Source organism: Stylophora pistillata, chromosome 9, assembly GCF_964205215.1.
Source record: "Stylophora pistillata chromosome 9, jaStyPist1.2, whole genome shotgun sequence".
NCBI lineage: Eukaryota > Metazoa > Cnidaria > Anthozoa > Scleractinia > Pocilloporidae > Stylophora > Stylophora pistillata.
In genome coordinates, this window is record NC_142527.1 from 8,485,865 (window position 1) to 8,501,215 (window position 15,351).

The 15,351-nt window shown below is 37.2% G+C and overlaps 2 protein-coding genes and 1 pseudogene across 5 annotated transcripts in view; 1 reads left to right on the plus strand and 2 right to left on the minus strand.

Moving 5' to 3' along the window:
* LOC111347662 (uncharacterized) overlaps positions 1-2,781 on the minus strand; it is an 85,313-nt gene extending 82,532 nt beyond the window's left edge. Inside the window, exons 1-4 of one of the 2 annotated variants that reach the window (XM_088734026.1) lie at positions 2,593-2,781; positions 1,862-2,287; positions 1,496-1,534; positions 944-1,033 (exon numbers count right to left, since the gene is read on the minus strand). In XM_088734026.1, the coding sequence (XP_088590152.1) occupies positions 944-1,033; positions 1,496-1,534; positions 1,862-2,287; positions 2,593-2,668 (631 nt within the window). In that variant the 5' untranslated portion in view covers positions 2,669-2,781. The remainder of the gene's footprint in view (positions 1-943; positions 1,034-1,495; positions 1,535-1,861; positions 2,288-2,592) is intronic. The other variant, XM_088734027.1, reaches the window with a different exon arrangement.
* A 2,134-nt stretch (positions 2,782-4,915) lies between these two features.
* LOC148723076 (lactadherin-like) lies at positions 4,916-8,869 on the plus strand. 3 transcript variants are annotated; one of them, XR_015991942.1, is made up of 4 exons: positions 4,916-5,112; positions 5,751-6,042; positions 6,700-6,815; positions 8,063-8,869. XR_015991942.1 is itself a non-coding variant. In XM_088734035.1 (3 exons), the coding sequence occupies exons 1-3, from the start codon at positions 5,061-5,063 to the stop codon at positions 6,710-6,712; spliced, it is 357 nt and encodes a 118-aa protein (XP_088590161.1). In that variant the 5' UTR covers positions 4,916-5,060; the 3' UTR covers positions 6,713-6,917. The 3 variants fall into 3 exon arrangements, 1 of the variants encoding a protein (XP_088590161.1); XR_015991943.1 differs by lacking the exon at positions 8,063-8,869 and adding an exon at positions 7,680-7,984; XM_088734035.1 differs by lacking the exon at positions 8,063-8,869 and having other exon boundaries at positions 6,700-6,917.
* Positions 8,870-12,758: 3,889 nt separating this feature from the next.
* LOC148723077 (uncharacterized) lies at positions 12,759-15,014 on the minus strand (annotated as a pseudogene).
* Positions 15,015-15,351: the final 337 nt, after the last annotated feature.

The window sequence follows — 15,351 nt, forward strand, 5'->3', positions numbered from 1 at the left end:
TGGTTACCCCGAACGATCCCACATCTGTGGTATCGTCTCAGCCATGCCAGAGTGCTCAAACTAGGAAAGCCTATATCTATATATATATATATATATATATATATATATATATATATATATATATATGAAGGATGAAGGCTGTTTCAGATGTGGCATGGAGCCAAATGTTTCTATAAAACGCTTTAAAAATTATATAATGTCATTTATTTTAGCTCAAGTTATACCTTCTCTTTGCCTTCCCCTGCATAGTTATTAGAATTTATTCCCCTTCTTTTCAGAAAAAAAGGGGAAGCTAGTATTCTTTAAAGGCATAGACATATATTACCTTTTAAAAAAATTCAGCCTTTTCCTCAGCCATAGAGATTATACAGATACTCTAAATTCAATTTGATGATGGTGATGATGATGATGATGATGGTGGTGGAAAACATAACAACGAAACAGAAAAAAGAACAAAATGCATGGAAATGACGAAAATGGTTTTAACATTCTGTTTAAGTTTTTGCATGGTTTGTTTGTTCTTTTTGTTTGGAACTACACGTACAAACTTGAATTTAGTGAGCTGCAGGGTATTTCGAGTAGTAAGTCGTGAGAAGTTGGCACTTTTTTTTGTTTTAAACCTAGATTCAGCACTGATTCACATGATCGTTCAAACGTATTTGCCGGATAAATCATGCTCTCAGTTACCTGTTTTGGTGGACAGTGTCACCTTCGCTGATTGTTTTTACTTTGGAGAGGAATAAGAAAACTCATCGTAATGTGATGATTGCCTATCCACTTTAGGAACAAATATATTTTTAGAGGTGTATAAAAAATGCATGATAAATAAGTGATCCAAAATGACTGGTTTATCTAATATCTATAATTATGTTACAATAGCATTTCAAACCTTCTGTAGAAAGGTCAAAAGTAGGTCCGTGCTTTAGGGCAGATATTGGATTACCTGAATAGAATTTTGTCTGGGTTGTTGACGCAGTTGTTGTTAGTTTTCTCACTCGTGAAGTTGTCGATGCTTGCGAATCATCAGTCAGTCCTAAAGTTAGTGATTCACTATTAGCATTCTCATATAAAGTTATACAAATACTCTTAAGCCAAAATTGATGATGCTAATCATTGTGGTAAACAGCAACAAACACACAGAAACACACTCACACAAAAGAAGAACCAAAAGTATGCTTAAAATATGAGTACAATTTTCTTTCCCCCTAAATTTTTTTATTTTTTGTTTTTATTTTTTTTTTGTTTGTTTTGTTTTTTTTGTTTTTTTTTTTATTAATGCTTGTTTGTTCCTCTCTATTTTCCTGCATGTATAAACTCCTGCATGTATAAACTCTAAGTTAGAGTGCTATTAAGTAGGGGTTGCTCAGGGTAAGTTGAGGAAAGTCATGTCTCTTTACTTGATTCATTCCTACATTCAGAACTGATTCACATTATTCTTTCGACAGATATGTTGGGTAAGTCATGCCTTCAACAGTTATGACGCCAACACGGTTACCTATCCAGATGGACGCCGTCGCCTTCGCTGATTTGTTCTCTGGAGAGAAATAAGGAAATTCACTTGTTATTGCAATCTTGTGATTGTCTCCCCATTTTTAAGGGAAATGTAAAGCAATGGGAAATGTAAAGCAATGGTAACTGTGCTGTATCTTAATTAAAAAAAAACCCCAAATATTATTGGCTTACTGGCTCAATAATAAGAACCATAAATACTTGTGTCTCTAGCATTTACATTATGTTAGGCCATTTTTTAACTAAATCTTTCAAGGTGCAACCGACTTTCGAGAGAAGGACTGGGCTATAGTACGATTGTCCTAGTCTTGCTCTCAATTTCTAGTAATGTGAATCGACGAGAGACTCTTACCTCCTCCATCTTTACATTCACATATGAATCCAACACCCTTCTTTGGTACGTCACACCGCAGATCATTATAGCACCCGAAGTTGTTTTCATAATTGTACATCTCCGCACAGTTCTCGCCACCCTGATTGTTAGGTTCTCCTGCTGCCCAGGGGAGCCACTTTCCTTTACTGGACGCGTTAACTGTGCTGTTGTCACTCAACCATCTCCACTCTCCGGTTGATGTATCTTTCCTCAATCCTATGAAGTATTCAGAGGTTCCATTGTTTTGCATAGTTTCCTTCAGGAATTTCCATTCCTCACGACTCTCAATCGAAACAAGGTTACATCCAGAACTTTCGCAGCTTGTTCTGCGTTTGTCCCAACTGTACAAAATACCATTACTCCCATAGAAAATGTAACTTGAATCAGCGTAGCTCCTCAGGAGACCTGAATGTACAGTTCAACGGAGACATTAGTTATCCCAGCAGAGAGGGGTGAAGCTTAAGGAATCGAAACTCTTCTAAGACCTATTTTTAAAGTTTAATAGTGGCTAAGTTGTGTCTGAGTACATTGTTATATCAAACATGTTATGGGCAATATGTGTCCGAGTACAGCGCCAAATCATCATTTGTACATATAAAGTAGCACATCCGATTTTCCTCAAACGAGCATCCTATATATTCAGCTTTCAGTTGGATACGAATAATAAAAAAAAGGAAGCAAGTTCCTCTCCATCTAAATATTGTGCTTACCGCCATCACTCTTTGTTTGTGTGGTTCCAGTTAGCACGAGCAGAGTAGAATATACCGCAAAACGCACTTTTTCCATTCCTTCAGACAAGTATTTCCCACAATGTGCTCGAGCATTAAAGTAAAATGGTTTGCGAATCGTGGTGTGATATGCGAATCGGGCACTTCGGTTTCGTCTTAAGATTGTAAAGAGGCAATTCCGATTAAGTCACCGCACTGAGACGTGACTTTCGACACCAAAAGTACGCACGCGTATCAAGACTGAATGAATGTGCTTATTGTAGGTCAAAACGCAGCGGGATTTTTCCTTTTACGGCTAATGTTCGTCACTAATGACATCATTCGTGTCTGACTCAACTCAAACTTTTTTCTCAAACCCACTTCTGTTCAAGTTCCTATTTCAATCTCACAGCTTTTCAGCTTTCGATGATCGGTTCATAACAAACACAACATGAGGAAGTTGACAAAGGCATAGTGTATACTACGAAACCATAATTGTTGCGTCTGATGTCCTTTTTGTAAGTTAGCTACCAATGTTTTACTTCTCTAAAATGGATCATGCAGGCCATGCATTACAATATTTAATCTGATGGTAGCAATATTGAAAACATCAATAAGACGTAAAAATTAATTACAAAGAATTTGCAAACATGCATACGGGGAAAATTTTCATTTTTTATTTAACGTTTCCATTCTGAATACCCTTTTCGGTTTTAAAGGTTGACCCAAAGAATTTTATGATTTGCCCCGGAATCACTCGTTTTGTTAAAATTCAATAAAATTTCAAACGTAATTCTCGTTTTCCTCGTTATTAGTTTAAAACAACTTCTGTTTAAGAAACTTGCAGCTCTAATGAATGTTTTTTTTTTTCCTACGACTTCCTTCAGAGATTTATTAGTCTGAACATTATAAGGATTTGTTTGTCAGACTTCCGTTACCAATTTCTTTTTTTAGTAAAACGTTTTGCGTGAACTTAAAATGAAAGTTTCGTTTAAGTACTAACTGATAAAAAATGAAAATATTTTCCATGTAGACTCTTTCATGACGCTGATGTTATTGCTGTAATTATTATTTTTTTTATTTAACTTTATTTATTTAGATCAGTCATCTATCTGTTCCTCTTTTCCCTTTAATCTTCGGTAGTAAATGTTCGGGCACAAAATCAAAGGTAACACAGCTGAACAACGTTGAATTAGCATATTAATCAAGTTTGTTGACATCGATCAGTTCCTTTAAATGCTCTGATCTGATTTGAAGCTGATTAGTCTGGTCATGATATCTGGCATTAAGAAATGGATGTTTTGAATAGTTTTACCCTACGTAATACCTAATTGATAACTCTAAAACAAATCTTAATACTTCTTACATTTCGTTACCAGTATGCATGAGAGGAAAGATAGAAACAGGACCCAATCCAAACATGTTATTTACTTGGGTTTTTGTTCTGAACGAGTGTCTAAAGTACAGAGTTGAGACACAAGTCGATTTTCCTTCAAAATTTTTCTGTTTTATGTTGTTCATGATCGATGTCAGTGCTTTCTCATAAGTTGTTACAGGGCAACCGTTGTTTAATTGACAAGTCAAAACTCGTTAAGAAAACGTTGCTTGATGCATTAGAAATATCAGTTAGAGAAAAAAAAAATACGAAATCAGAATTTTTGCGTTGTAACACTTTTGGTGATTCCATTGTAGATCCTTCGATGAAATTTGCATTTTTGACGTTTCTCGGATAAAAAAAAACAAAACAAAACAAAACAAAACAAAGCAAAAATCAGTGCACGGCGAGAAGTACCAAGGAAGGTTATAGTGAGTGGTAAGACAAATTGTCTGTTACCGTGAATTTCGGTATAAAAACTCGTCTTCTTTTAAACTTTGCCCACGACTCTGTCTCCCCAAAAGTGATCAAAACCACCTGAGTTTTCGAAATGTTTTAAGATAATTCTTTTCCAAGCGAAAATCACCTCCGCACTCTGAGGCTCGTTTTTAACAGCGCCGATCCTCAAATTTGGAAAAAATTCAATTGCTCGTCTTTTCTCCAAACTCTTGTGTGAAAATTTTAGTTTTGTTTCGCATACTAAGATCGATCTTTTGTGAGAAAAAATCATTTAATAATAATTTTTTAACTGTCACTTACACTCAAAATCATTTTTCAGTTTGATATCTAATTTGCCTTTGCTGCCACGACCATGAATATGCTACCTCACTCTCGGAGCTGAATTCATACACGCTCTTAAAATTTAAAGCTATGTAGGTATTCGCCAGAAGTAAGTATTTTTGGATTCATGGAAAATTGTAAAATTTAGGTGTGACGATGATTTTGATCAGATGCACCCATGAACAAAAAGAGTGGGCACTGTGTATCAAAGTGTAGGTGAATGTTGGTTACCAAATTCAGCAAGCTGTCAAGTAGTCTTATGGCATGACATGGCGTGCCTTATGAGGAAATAGGCAAGGCATTTCAGGGAAGCTACATGTTTGCCATACATTTTCTGACAATCCTGATGCCGGGGCGATACACTTTCGGTAAGTCCTGGTCATTTTAACTTATATTCATTACATGGCTCTTAAAGAATGCTTTTTTTTGCTTGGCCACTGTATTTCCCATAGTAGAAACCGCAAGCCTCCAAGCTCTAAAACGCTGCCCTTCCCAGAATAAGCACCCATCCCCTAGAGCATAGTGTACATATGTATATAGCTGTTAAAATATAGTAATTGCTTCCTACTTTCTCGTTCAAAAACATGCACATTTTTCAGAAAATTATTATGATTTCACCTCGGACTTAGCTGGTGAGGTAATTTAGCATTAAGAGAAAAAAAAGTATGAAGAGCTCTTACCTTCCTCTTAACTGTGTAAAAAGATATATTCCATTTTAGTGTGCGAGTTTTTAGCTACATATCACTAATACCACCAATTTTGAGTGAGGCAACTGTAACTTGGTTCCACTTTTCAGTGCTATCTTGATATCTGGTCTATGTAATTATACAGATCTACTTGGATGGGGGGAGGCTAGTATAGGTTAGGTTTATCTATCTGGCTGAGAGTCTGGTGTGTGTGTGTGTGTGTGTGTGTCTGTGCGTGTGTGTGTGTGTGTAAGTGCAAATAATTTTTGACCCACTTTAGAAACTACATTTTTACTTGTTTTTCATTCATGTTTTATTAGGTTGTTACCCACCTGACTTTGGTATGGCAAGAGGTATTATTCCAAACAAGCATATCACAGCATTATCAGCACAGAATTCTGATTCATTTCATCTTTATGCACGGTTAAGCAACAGCAAAGCATGGACTCCTGATACAAATGATAGAAATCCATGGATGCAGGTGAATAAACAGTATGCAAGAAATGTCAATGCAGTTACTACACAAGGCTTTCCAGGCTCCTATATTACTCACTATTATGTGAGTTTTATGGAAACAACTGGAACAACTACACAGAGCAAGGAGAATTTAAGGTAAACGAATATAATTCATTTTATAACCGCACACATACCTGGTTATTCGAATTTGAATCGTATCTAAGCTTTATCTTAGCGAGTCATCCTGCAACATTTAGATCGGAGACTTTCATAAAGAATAGAATACACGTTTGTTATCTTTTAATAAGTTATAAAAACTCTGACGATGTTGATCAAAAATGCGCTTTACGCATTTTCTTTATATTTCAGTACACTGTACAATAGCAATGTAATCGCATCGAAATTGTTGCGTCGGTTTTGATAAAAGAATCATCAGGGTATCAATTTTGGGCGCGATGTAATTCCAGTTTGACCAAGTTGAAGCTAGAAACACGAACACACACCTGGTTGCTATCATAGTTTCTGTGTTTAAGAGGTAATTTTCAAAACTTTGGAATACGGATCTCAAGAAGTTAGACGTTTGCTTTCGACTGAGTTCCAAGAAACTCCTACGCTTTTCTCGTGTTCTTCAGACTTCCTGTATTCTTCCTATCCCCATGCCATCAACGCACGCTGACATAAGAATCAATTTTTAATTTATAAGCATACAGGTAAAATAGAACAATACAACAAGATAGTTATATGTAACCTGCAAGTAGGTAATTCTGGATACATGAATTTCTGCAATAAATTTCATCTTTTGTTTTTCGTCAGGGTCGACTTGTGAGCCTGAACTAACAGAAACTACTAGTTTCAAAGAATCACCAACAAAGGTGTCAAATTCCTACACTTATCCGACTAATAACTAACAATCATTCACGAAAGTGGAGGTAGGGAGTATTGGATATTTACCGAACCCTAAAGTGTACTAGTTGTTTTAGTACTTAGTAAAACTGTGATATAAAATAACATAAAAATATGATTTTAATCAATTTTCTTACTACAATTGCAACATTTTCGGATTTAAATCCCGTGTTAAATGGCTGGATATTAATAGCTTCTGAATTTTAGAGAGACGTACCACCTACTCGTGTGTAGCTCCCATTGCTGGACTATGTTTTACGTAATCCGAGCAATAGCTTTTGGAAAAGAAATCGTCGCGTTCATGTCGAAATATTTGTTAGAGTGGATTATCGTTGTTTATAGAAACCTTAAGCTCGAACAATCGGTGAGTTTTTCATTTCAGTTTAATTTCGTTTGTTCTAAGCGTGTTTTCTGTTTGCAGGAAACCTCCCTTGGTGGTTTAGTTGAGTTTTCGATTTCAAGCACTGTGTGTTTCTGCAAAATAAACAACATCGTGTTCTAACGTCCTTTTTTTTATCAGATATTGCCACGTACACTGCATTGTGAAATTTTCTTTATAAACACTTTAGCTATATGAAGGGGAAATATATTTGTCCATTAATAGTCAGAAGGTTTCCGAAAGTAATGTCTACTTTTCAAACTCTCTTTATCTTTGAACACAGGAACGTAGCCAGGGTTTTCCAGACTTACGCACAATTTTGCTAATCCCCCCTTCGTCCACCCCCCCCCCCAAACTTCGACCGTCTCAAGTCCCAAGTCTTTCCCTATTTGCTTTTGTCCCAGTTTATCAATCTAGATTTACCACACAATTTCCGGTAACCAAATGGTAAATGGTGAATTGTGAATGGTCCAGCTAGTATGCAGAATTTCTTGTGATTCATATCTTTCAGACAGGAAGTCTCAGAATCATGACAAAGGCCGAAACTTTTCAATTAAAAAAGTTAGGAATCTACGCAAACTTTTATTAAAATAAAAAAATAAATAAATAAAAATAGGACATTTGCTTTTATAAAAGAAAATTGTTCCATACTTAATAATGTTCAATTTTTTTTCAAATGATGCCCCATCTCAGGCACTGACGTCTCAAAGTTTTACAGGTTCTGAGCTTAATGCCCGAAGCTTCTTTGCTTTAGTCAGAAAAGGATCCTTAAAAATGCTGTACATGTATCTAACTATGAATTAAAACCCTGATCTCTCTCATGAAAGCCATTTTCAAGGGTGCAAGAGTTTGCCTAGGCTGCCCATTCAGAGACGAGATCTATAACTTTTTCAGAGTACCGTCAATGCTTCCAGAAGTGAAAGATGTGGATGCAACGATGTACGGAAGTGAAGTCGAAGGAAGTAACTTCGAAGGAATGTAACAGCAATTTTTAGGAATTGTTGGTGCATCAAGGGAAATATAAGCGAAGTGACAGAACTTTTTGATCTGTCCCTGTACACAAGTCAATACATCATCTGACTTGTCAACCCTACCCTTATGGGTCCCCTGAAACCGTGTGAAATGAGCTGTATAACTGCACAATTACGCTGTAAGAAATGCCACAGTAGAAATGTAATGTAGCTCATAGAGCCGCTTTATCAAACAAACCAGAAACCATTTACTTTTACGACGCAAACTGATCAGCTATCATCAATATTGCGCGATAAATATTTACACAGCGCTCTGAACAATAAATGCATTACATTTTCTGGGATTTGATATTGTTTATCTGCAATAGGCAGCGTGGAAAAAATTTTTAAAAATTGCAGAATTCGAGGATGCTCGGACAAAACCGGCAACTTGGGCGGACCTTAGTTAAAGATCGAATTGGTTGCTCGATTGAGAAAATTTTTTTTAGAATAAATAAGACAATATCGTGAAAGACGATTAAATAGCGTGAAACGCAGTGATAAATCATGAGTTTTCATAACACTTTCCATAGGATCATGATATGTAAACAATCCACAATGCAATACGGCAAGACCTCTTATATTTTTATAAATTTTCGAGACATTTTTCGAGCCAACAATTATTAACAACACACACACACATACACACACACACACACACACACACACACACACACACACACACACACACGATAAAAAAAAACTGAATACGCAATTTCTATCCCTTTTCAAACTGAGATTGAAATAGTGTGACTAATTCTTATCTTGAGAACTCGATATGCTGTTGCTTCCGATTAATACCCGTTTTTGCAAGTACTTTATGGTCTCACTCGTCGTTAGAAAGGAATCGATAATGGATTCTATGACGCAACGGTAACATTTAATTGGCAAATGAAAGCCCGGTTCTCGTGCTTCTGTTTAGTAAAAGATCACAGGCAACGACACAATGTGTAAGTGGTTCACGAGGCGCAGCCGAGTTAACACAGTGGTCACACGTTTGCGCATGTGTGCACCTTGTAACGACTAGATGGCGTGCTTTCAGGCTGTTATAACCAAATTGTCTCACTCGCGTTGCAGTTAACTTCACAAGCCAGTGCGTCACGGTGTTTTAAAAGGGTACAACTCTTTTTTCCCTTCTTTGCAGGACAGCTTTTGTTTTCCTTGAACATTTTGCGCGGAAAGCTAATTCATCGCCTGCTCGAATTGATCTCCTCGATGACTTATGCCCGACGTTTTAACCCTGTGTTAGCCGAGCCAGTGCTACCGATGTTTCTTACAGGAATAGTCAATAAGAAGATAAGCGATTCTTGAAATTCAAAGCTTAGCGATTTAACAGTTATTTGTTTCACACATGTAAAACAAATAAAACATTACCAGAATACCCTCCTGTCCAACATTTCCTGGCAGATAGTTGTATCGCAAATAACGACAAACATTTCCCACTGATTAGATAAAACTACCACAATCGCGCAGAATGCCTATTGTTCTTGAGACATTTACTTGCAGTAACGAAAACAACTATAATCTGTATTATTAGCGGCAAAACGAGTTTTAGAGAGCTATCATCGGTCAAAGATCACGCACGCATTCCTCCTCGGTTAATCTTAGGGGTGGCGAATGGTAAATGCAAGACTTTGCGAGACAGCGAGACTAGCGTTTTTCTCTGCGAGCCCGAAACATCTTGACTTTTTACATTGCGAGACCAAGAATTCAAAGGGTTTCGAGTGGGAGCGCGAGACGTTCAGACTCTTAAATTGCGTGCCCCAGATTTGGTTGAGAGCTATGAGGATGAGCTAGAATGAGCTTGTACAATAGTCTCACAAAGGATCATTTTGTTATAAACCCTTGTACGAGACATCAGATCTGAAAATCTGTCAACAGTCAATAAATTCTAATTTTTTTCCTGGTCATTACCTAATTCCCGGTCAGGAGATTGCGCTTGGTCGTTTCCCTTTGATTTTTTTGACTGACACGCCGTCACTTACAACTCAAGTTGTCTGGAAGCCGTCAGAAAGAACGCGTGGCCGTGTTTTAACTCAGTTAAGGTGGAAGCGTTTAAAACAATGGAGGAAACCGAAATGGGCATAAGGTCTTCTTCTTCTCATCGGAAGCGAAAGCACTAATCACGTAAGTACTCTATATATAGATGTTGGTATTTATGAATGTGCCGACAATTCGCTACTAGTCTACCAGTAAAACTTCAAGCCTGGCCTCGTGAAAACAACCACGCCACTCTTGGCCAGTCAAGTCCCGCAGTCCTATTACTGTAAGCTACTATGAAAGATCTAGGTCGCAAGTTGCACTGATGGTGGCTTTACCTGGGATTGTTTGCCCGAGATGGCAAAAGTTGGCAAAGTAGGTTGAAATATTGAAACTACCATACACTCGATCGCTTTCCGGCGATCGCGTCGAAAGCGGGAAAATCAAAACCACCAGCTACGTCTACAGGAAATAAAAGTTAATATTCAAAAGACTAATTTTTTTTGGAAAAAAAAAGTTAATTCAAACTAAGTATTTGATTAAGGGTCTATTAAGCATAGCATTTTCGTATTTGTTTGCTTATTTCAACTAAAAGAAGACGTCATTAAAAAAGAAAAAAACCAACAAACGAATCGGGACTTCGAGACCTTAGCCTTGCAAAAAATCGAGACTACGAGAACCTTCGTATAGAAAACGAGACTTCGAGACGCACATAACCGCTGAAAAAACGAGACTGCGAGACCTACGAAATTCGACAAAAAATTTTGCGAGACCCAGAGTTTTTGAAGGACCATTCGCCAACCCTAATATTGGTTGAGCTCATTAACTTCAGTTGTCGAGGCAGAGCCAAGAAACAAAAGCTTATAAAGCTATTGCTTATGCCGTTGTTAGAAAAAAAAGTCACACATTACGCGCATGTGTTACAAGCTAGAATAGTGCTCAATTTTGAAACCGTTCGTTCTATCATTCCCGTCTAGAACTCGATTTTCGTCGGAAAAAAACATTCGCACAATTTTTCCATGATGGAAAGGACGTAACGAGTCACATCAAGTCACTCTGACACTTGTTTCTTCGAAACGAAATAAAGTCACACACTGTGTTAAGCTAGAACTTACGCAATGATTAGTTCGACTACCTTAATAAAGGTCTTATTCGTTACTGGTGTGGGAGGCCGAGTCAGTTTCACCGCTCATTTGAATTACAAATACTGGTTGCTCTCCTCAACAAAAGGTGGAACTACATGTTTAAAAATAGGGTCGAACAGGGGTTCTATGAGTTCATTTTGCTTCTATCATTCATCATCGCTTGGTCTAGTGGTACAGAGCAGCTGATGCACTAAGATCATTTTTAAAACTTGTGGTAATTTTCTTTTTTTTATAAATGAATTGTTTTCTTGAAACATGGACTGAAAATAATGGAGTCGAATTTGAAACACGCCATTTTTCGAAAGGAACTTCGACAGAAAATTTTAAAACTGTGAGCAATGGTGGTTATCGTTCACTTATTTCCAAAGTTAAAAGGGATTCTGTTTCGGGAAAGTTCCATCCTACATTTCTTGGGTTTTTGGAAGCCGGTTTGATTTTGCAAAAAATCGCTCTTAAAATCGGTCTTCATACTAAAAATGTCCGTTTTTTCTGCATTTTCAGAGGCTCAGGGATAGTCCTTATACTTTCAAAAATTGAACTTCCTATTTTTAAGCTTAAATTAAAGATAAATTCTTCTTCTTCAAAAACCCACTCTTGGGTTTCTGACTTATTGCTTTTGATTATTGAAAAAGCGAGTTTTATCAACACTGCTTCGCTAGTTTCGGCCTTTTTATTCTCTTATTCTGGGCTTTTCAAGGTCCGATTGCATTCAAATCTCCCGCTTCAGTGCTCATGAATAATTGATGATGTCGAGGCATTCTGTGCGATGACTCATTCATCTTTTATTGTTTTTAAATTAGACAGTACCGTGTTGTTCGAAAACACAAACGTTAAAACGGGTATTACAATTTGACACATTTGAAGCTGCGGTTTAAGTCAATGTCATTAGTCCTCGGAGATTTATGACTTATCTATAAAAGGGAAAAATCATTAGGGATATTTTCAAAGCTTTGTTTCGCAATTTTTTTATTTTGCTTGAAACCAACTGCAACTAGAAGGCATGTTAAAATTTTGAAATGTTTTCCTTCAGTACGCCCATGGATGAGACGCCGATGTCGAACTCTATCAACTTATCCCCTGGAAGTAAGACTGATTTCGTAGGTTTTATACGTACCTTAATGAGTATCAACCTACGCACTCTGGTATATGACAGTTTAAGTTGTTCTAATCAACATGGTACAATTTACGTATGATGCGCGATTCTTCGCAGTAGATAGCGATATTTATCCAATAGCGAGAATCAGACCTGAAAAAAATCAGGCCTGCTCCCAGTTGGCTTGTTAGCTCAATTGGTAGAGCGCTGCACTAGTATCGCAGAGGTCAGTGGTTCGAATCCCTTACAGGCCTGATTTTTTTCAGGTCTGATTTTTCGCTATTGCATAAATAGCGCTATCTACTGCGAAGGATCGTACATCATACGTATTTAATACCGCAGTTCAAAATATATGAACTTCATTTATCCATGGTACAATTTATTGAAATCATTTCTACCAAAATAGTCCGGTATTTGTAACGACAAAACAAGTGATTACTTAATACTGTCTCCACAGCAATGACGTGTTATTATTAGAGTCATTTTCTGTAAGTTTAGCTTTAATTTTTTTTTTCTTTCTTTTTATCATTCAATAATTCTTTTGAAGATTGGAAACGAAGAGAGTTCACCAGTCTTCTCCTTCCTTTGTTTCCTCATGATTTTGCTCTAATATCTTTACGCTTAGGGTCTTGACTTGCTTGATCAACGTGGGCGTATACTGTCTGGGACTGTTCTTTGACAAGCTTGGCGTAGTTTTCTCGGGAGAGGGCCAGATCTGCGTACACAAGACCGCGGTAGGGAGGGGGCATCTAGATCAAACATAAAACAAATAGCGATACTGAATAATGATAGCAACGTAGTAGTGAGTAAAAGAACAACTACAACAACAAAAAAATAACAACAACAACAACAAATAACAACAACAACAAAAACAGACAAACGAACAGAACATAAATGATATGATCACAGTATGATAAGATGACCCGGTCAGTTGTGTCTTATTTTGCTTTTGATCAATATTTTACTTTATTTTGTTTCATTTGCTTCCTTTTGCTGTTGTTTTGTTTTGTTTTGTTTCTTATTTTTGCTCGTTTGTTTCTTTGTTAGTTTTTATTTACATATTTACTATGTCTCAAGGTAATCTTGAGGTAAATCTCAGTGTTCCAATTTGGTTCTACCTTGGTTTGTACTTTACCGTGCACTGTACGAACCGTTTTCTGACGGTGACTGTCATAAGCCGTATATTTTGGTTACGAAAGGCGGAAAAAATCAAATTTAACGAGTTTTGACGCATAATAAACTATTCATCAACGCCGCTTTCTCGAGTCGTACTGGTGAATTATGGCCCTCAGTTGTACGGTGCTTTTGTTTTTGCTCGGTCCGTAATCCTACTCAGCATAATTTTTTTTTTTTTTTTTTTTTTTTCCAGTACGACCCTCACGGTTGTTTAGTAAGAAGTATAACTTTAGTATTTTTCAGAGGATACTAAAAGATTTGTCCATTTACCATGCTCTAGCTAGCTGCGCGCACAGCTATAATATTTATATATTATAAATCGAGGAGGTAAATTTATCAATATTGTTTTCTTAAGTCAAACAGCGCTGAAGTTCGTAGTCACGGTAACAGGTAATCATGAAGACAATTCTTGCTCTGGTAGGTGAAATATTTTTACCTGTGGCGGTTTCCTCTTCTTTTTCGTCTTGTCAACAACTGCATACAAGTAATCTGTATTCTTGCCAGTCTTGGGTGTCTCGTTCATGGCGGTCTTTGTATTGACTTCGAGCCCTATAAAGGACGTCCGGTCACCAGGTAACCAGCTAGTTCCTTTCCGAGGGTGATTCGGAAGATTTTTTAGGGCGCCTGCTTTAGAACTGGCTCTGCCTTTTCCTTTTTTGTAAACATAGTCCTTCTTTCCTTCTTTTTCATCGCAGGAACTGCTTGGCTGCTCTATTCCTCTTTTATCACTCACCACCAGTGTGGTTCTTCGTTATCGCTCCTGAAGATCTGAAAATCCCTCACTTACTGACTTCGACTTTCGCTGAGTCTCATCTATGTTATCATACTCGCACTCTTTTTTGCAGTCGCTCACTGTCTCCAGGTTGCCAGTTCGGATTCCATTTTTGAAAGGGTTAAGTGAACGGTAAATTCAGTGAGCTCTGCGTTTGTTGAACAAGCACACGGTCGAAGGATGTCTGTTCAGAGTTCAAAGGCCTCTCGTAGGTGCATATGGCACGATCTTGGCCGAATCATCATCTATGACAAAAGAAATTAGAAATTAATTTCTCTGAATACTGTTTCCAGGGCTCAGCAATCTAATAATTACTTATTCAGCCTTGTTAAATCAGTTCATGTTGTCACTGTACTGAATATCCTGCCTCTTCTAAATATTATCAGTCCCGACTATACGTTAATCTCAAAACCTTGCTTTTTTCAGGAGGGTCATGACACGGAAAGACTACTACCCTGGGTATCTGCAACTTTGAAGCGATTTTTCGTTGTCGAGGGGTCAGTTGACACCCAGCCAAAACGATATGCCGAAGTACATTTTAATCCCCTGTCCATTTGATAAATTTGTTGCTTTGCTTATTTTTCTTTCTGGATTCAAGTACTCTAATAGCTTCCGGTACAGTGGTTTGTTTAACATAACTGAGAGTCGCAAAGCGAACCTTTTCTGCCATTATGCCCATTACACGTAATAAGAAAAGATGATAGAAATGTGGTTATACTTAAAAAGGGCTCAATACACATTTGCGTAGAGCGGTATATAACATGAAGTGACTAAAAGGAAACATATATGATTCGCTGCAACTCTGAGTTTCGTGCGTTAAGCACTCATCAGGCAGATTTAATCTTAACGCACGAAACTCAGAGTTGCAGCGAATCATGTGTTTCCTTCTAGTCACTTAATGTTAAAAATGCGGTTAAAAATAAATCAGTAATCAAGCGTCAACTTACTTAATGTAATATCATTTTCACAGTAATTCCCAAACATCGAGTCACCAGTTAATTTTCACC